At 59.8% G+C, this 3,169-nt stretch overlaps 1 protein-coding gene across 2 annotated transcripts; it reads left to right on the top strand.

The window, feature by feature from the left end:
* The first annotated feature begins 307 nt into the window (after positions 1-307).
* Positions 308-2,282, top strand: TRIR (telomerase RNA component interacting RNase). Of its 2 annotated transcripts, XM_074203504.1 has the most exons (3): positions 308-770; positions 1,567-1,644; positions 1,880-2,282. In XM_074203504.1, exons 1-3 carry the CDS (start codon positions 378-380, stop codon positions 1,985-1,987), a joined length of 579 nt encoding a protein of 192 aa, XP_074059605.1. In that variant the 5' UTR covers positions 308-377; the 3' UTR covers positions 1,988-2,282. The 2 variants fall into 2 exon arrangements, with proteins under 2 accessions (XP_074059605.1, XP_074059608.1); XM_074203507.1 differs by lacking the exon at positions 1,880-2,282 and having other exon boundaries at positions 308-750; positions 1,567-1,643.
* The last annotated feature ends 887 nt before the right edge of the window (positions 2,283-3,169 follow it).

The raw sequence follows: 3,169 nt of genomic DNA, 5'->3' as shown, positions 1-3,169 counted from the left end.
TTGGCTTTACCCCGCTAGGCCACCCGGCACTCTGAGTTAGGAACGGGTCTGGACACGGGGAAGGCTCGTCGGATCCTAATTCGCGTTCCTTGGGCGCTCCCCATGCCCGGCCTGGGCAGTGCCAGGTCTCCTTCCCCCGGGGCCTGCGGCAGAAGCGCGAGGTGCGGAGGCCGCTGTCTGCGGACAGGAGGAAGCCCCGGGGCCGGAGGAGCCCGGATGGAGGCGGCGGGGGGGGGGCGCGCCGCGGGGGCCGGGCTGGGCGGGGGCGCGGAGGGGGCGCCGCTTCCCACAATCCTTTGCCCGGAAGCCGCCGGGAGGCGGGCTCTGCGCGGGCCGGCGGCCTTCCCGGCGTCCTCTGCGCGGCGCCTGGTCACAAAATGGCGGCCCGAGGGAGACGGGCGGAGCCTCCGGGCCGGGAGCCGGCGGGCCCCGCGGGCGGCGGCGCCGGCGGGGGCGGCGGGAGCCGGTGGCCCGGGCCGGGCGGGGCCGGGGCCGAGGCCGGGGCGGGCTCGGGGGCCGGGGAGGAGGAGGAGGACGCGGCGGCGGCGTCGGGCCCGGCCTCGGGGGGCGTGAACCTGTTCGCCAACGACGGCAGCTTCCTGGAGCTGTTCAAGCGGAAGATGGAGGAGGAGGAGGAGCGGCGGCGGCAGCGGCAGCAGCAGCAGGGCCCGGACGAGCCGCCCGCGCCCCCGGGGGCCGCCGCCGCCGCTCCGGCCGGCGCCGGCGAGCCGAAGAAGAGGAGCGGGCCCGGCCCGGCGGCGCTCAGCTTCGTAAGGAGCCGCCGCCCGCGGGAGGGCGGGACGGGCCGCGCCGCGCCGCCGGGACAGACAGACAGACAGAGACCGAGGGACAGAGGGGGGCCCCGGGGAGCGGGGCGGCGGGCTGGGCGCCGGCGAGGGCGGGAGGCGGGGCGGCGCCCCCGGGGCCTCCCCTCCCCGCCTTTTAAACCCCGGAGCCGCCCGGCCCGGCCGGGGCCCCCGCTTTTGTTGTCATCCTCACCCCCCGAAATTCGACCTTTGCTACTGCTCCGGATGGAAGGGGGCGGGAAGGGGGGGTGCGCGGCGGCTTGGAAGTGTGTTGGGGGGACTCGGGCCGGAAAGGGGGAGACGGCCCAAGCAAGGTGCTCGGGAACCATCAGCCGCTGGAGCGGGGCTCTCCGAGACTAGTCGTTGCTTGAGATGCCCAGATGGCGTGGGCAGCTGGCTGTCCTCTAACCGCTGTGCTTAGGGGTCCGGTTCTTTTGGGGGGGACGGGCTGGAGTGGGGAGGTCTGGCTGGGGGGGGGGGGCGGTGTTAGGTGGAGCCAGGCTTATCATCAGGCTCACTGCCCCGCCGGGGCTGACTGGGCAGGTTCGGGCTGCATCTTCCTGAGAAGTCCCTTGTGCTCCTCTCTGATTGCTGCGTAGGTTGGCCAGGCTGGGCACGGCTTGGTACTACACGACAGGCATGAGGAGCTAAGATGATCTAAGGCCAGGACTCCCTGTCCCGTTGTGTAGTGGGCTACATGGCCGCCAGGGCAGCCCCCAGGGCTCCTATAATGGTTGCAGTCTTCTATCCCTTCACCCAGGTGGGCAAGCGGAGAGGCGGGAACAAGCTAGCCCTCAAGACAGGAATAGTAGCCAAGAAGCAGAAGACGGAGGATGAGGTGAGTTTGGGTGGCATGTGCAGTCCTGGGGTCTAGGGTGGCTTTTCCTTCAGGGAGAATAGGACTGGCTAGCCAGAGTCACAACACAAGTCTGAACCTCACAGCGAAAAGGACCTTCCCCCTTTAGGCTACTATGCACCTGGCTCAAGGCAAAGAACTGGGCCTTGGGCATCCCAAAGCCCTTTGCCTGTAGGCCTCATGGTTCTTGTGCCTGTCTCCCCCCCCTGCTCCCCAGGTTATGACAAGTAAAGGAGACGCTTGGGCCAAGTACATGGCGGAAGTGAAAAAATACAAGGCACATCAGTGCAGTGATGATGACAAAACCCGGCCCCTGGTGAAATAACTCTTTTCCGCCAAGGACTTTCTGCATTGTACATACTTATTTAACGCAGCAAAAGAACAATAGCATTTTCACCAAGGACTCAAAACACAGAAGACAAACTTGTAGCTTTCTGGCGCCAGCGGATGATTCTTCAAGACTTTTTATACCTTGAGCACTTGACTTCTGAGACTTATTAGTATGTGGTTTACTGTTTCTCTCAATCTTTTTCCTCCCTACCACCCTCTTCAATCCTTCATTCCCCCTCCCCCCTCCCTTTCTTCCCCATCACTTCTGGGAAGTAAAGAACTCAACTAAATAGTTGGAGGATTTTTGTTTCTTCTTTTTTCTTTTCTTTTTTTTTTTAATTAAAGACAGGTTAGGAAATTGAGAATGACTTCTCCCTGAGTTGTACCCAAGGTCTGTGTTGATACTGCCATCTTTTCTAGGGACCCTTCTGGTTTGGTAGACTTGTATCTCTTGAGAAACTATCTTTGTCCCTTGGGCGCAGTAGGGGCTGGTCGGAAACACCCCCTTTCTGAAGATGGGGCTAGTGGGTTTTGCTGGGGTTCTTATGAGCTTGGTTCCTATTTGATTTCACCCTGTGGTGGTTTGGGTGGCATCAGCAGGTGGCACTGGACATTGGAGTTCAGTGGAGTTTTGACTGTTCCTCACTTTTTTTCTCTAGATTGACTGCCCAGGTTCTCTGTGATGTATATGCTCTGCCCCCCATGTCTTCTATTTCTCTCTCCCCAATGTCCTCACCCCCCCCCTTCTCCAGGGCCCCTTTGAATCTTTGACTTTCAAGGGAGTTCCAACATCAGAGACATCTATTGTAACTAGTTGGCCTACTGTGAGGCCAATATCTGTGCCAATCCTCTCTCTTCAGGTCAAGCAAGACTCTCCTAAAACAGGTTTTTAAAAATATCTTGGTGTCCACAAGTCCTAAATCCAAGTGTCCATATTTCTGTCTCCCTTTCCTCCTGGCTTACTCCCCCCCCAAAAAAAACCCTGTGGTTTGCCCCATTGCATCCTCTTCATAAGTGATAGCTTTTGAGGATGAATTTTCCTCTGAAGGTTTTCATTTAAGGCCATGTTTCAGGGACATCTCAAATTTAACTTTTTAATTTTTGCTTTTGTTTTAACTATCCCCTTCAGTCTGTGTTCAGGTGCCTGGGGAAGTGTGGTGGGGTGAGTGTTTCATGT

The sequence above is a fragment of the Macrotis lagotis genome, chromosome X (genome assembly GCF_037893015.1).
Source record: "Macrotis lagotis isolate mMagLag1 chromosome X, bilby.v1.9.chrom.fasta, whole genome shotgun sequence".
NCBI lineage: Eukaryota > Metazoa > Chordata > Mammalia > Peramelemorphia > Peramelidae > Macrotis > Macrotis lagotis.
This window is presented reverse-complemented; position numbering and strand designations above follow the sequence as displayed.

Bases quoted from the DNA above. Each gene is read 5' to 3' on its own strand.
- TRIR (XM_074203504.1), top strand. From the start codon at position 378: ATGGCGGCCCGAGGGAGACGGGCGGAGCCTCCGGGCCGGGAGCCGGCG. The intron at 771-1,566 runs GTAAGGAGCCGC...CCCTTCACCCAG, and splicing joins GCCCGGCGGCGCTCAGCTTC to GTGGGCAAGCGGAGAGGCGG. The intron at 1,645-1,879 runs GTGAGTTTGGGT...CCTGCTCCCCAG, and splicing joins AGCAGAAGACGGAGGATGAG to GTTATGACAAGTAAAGGAGA.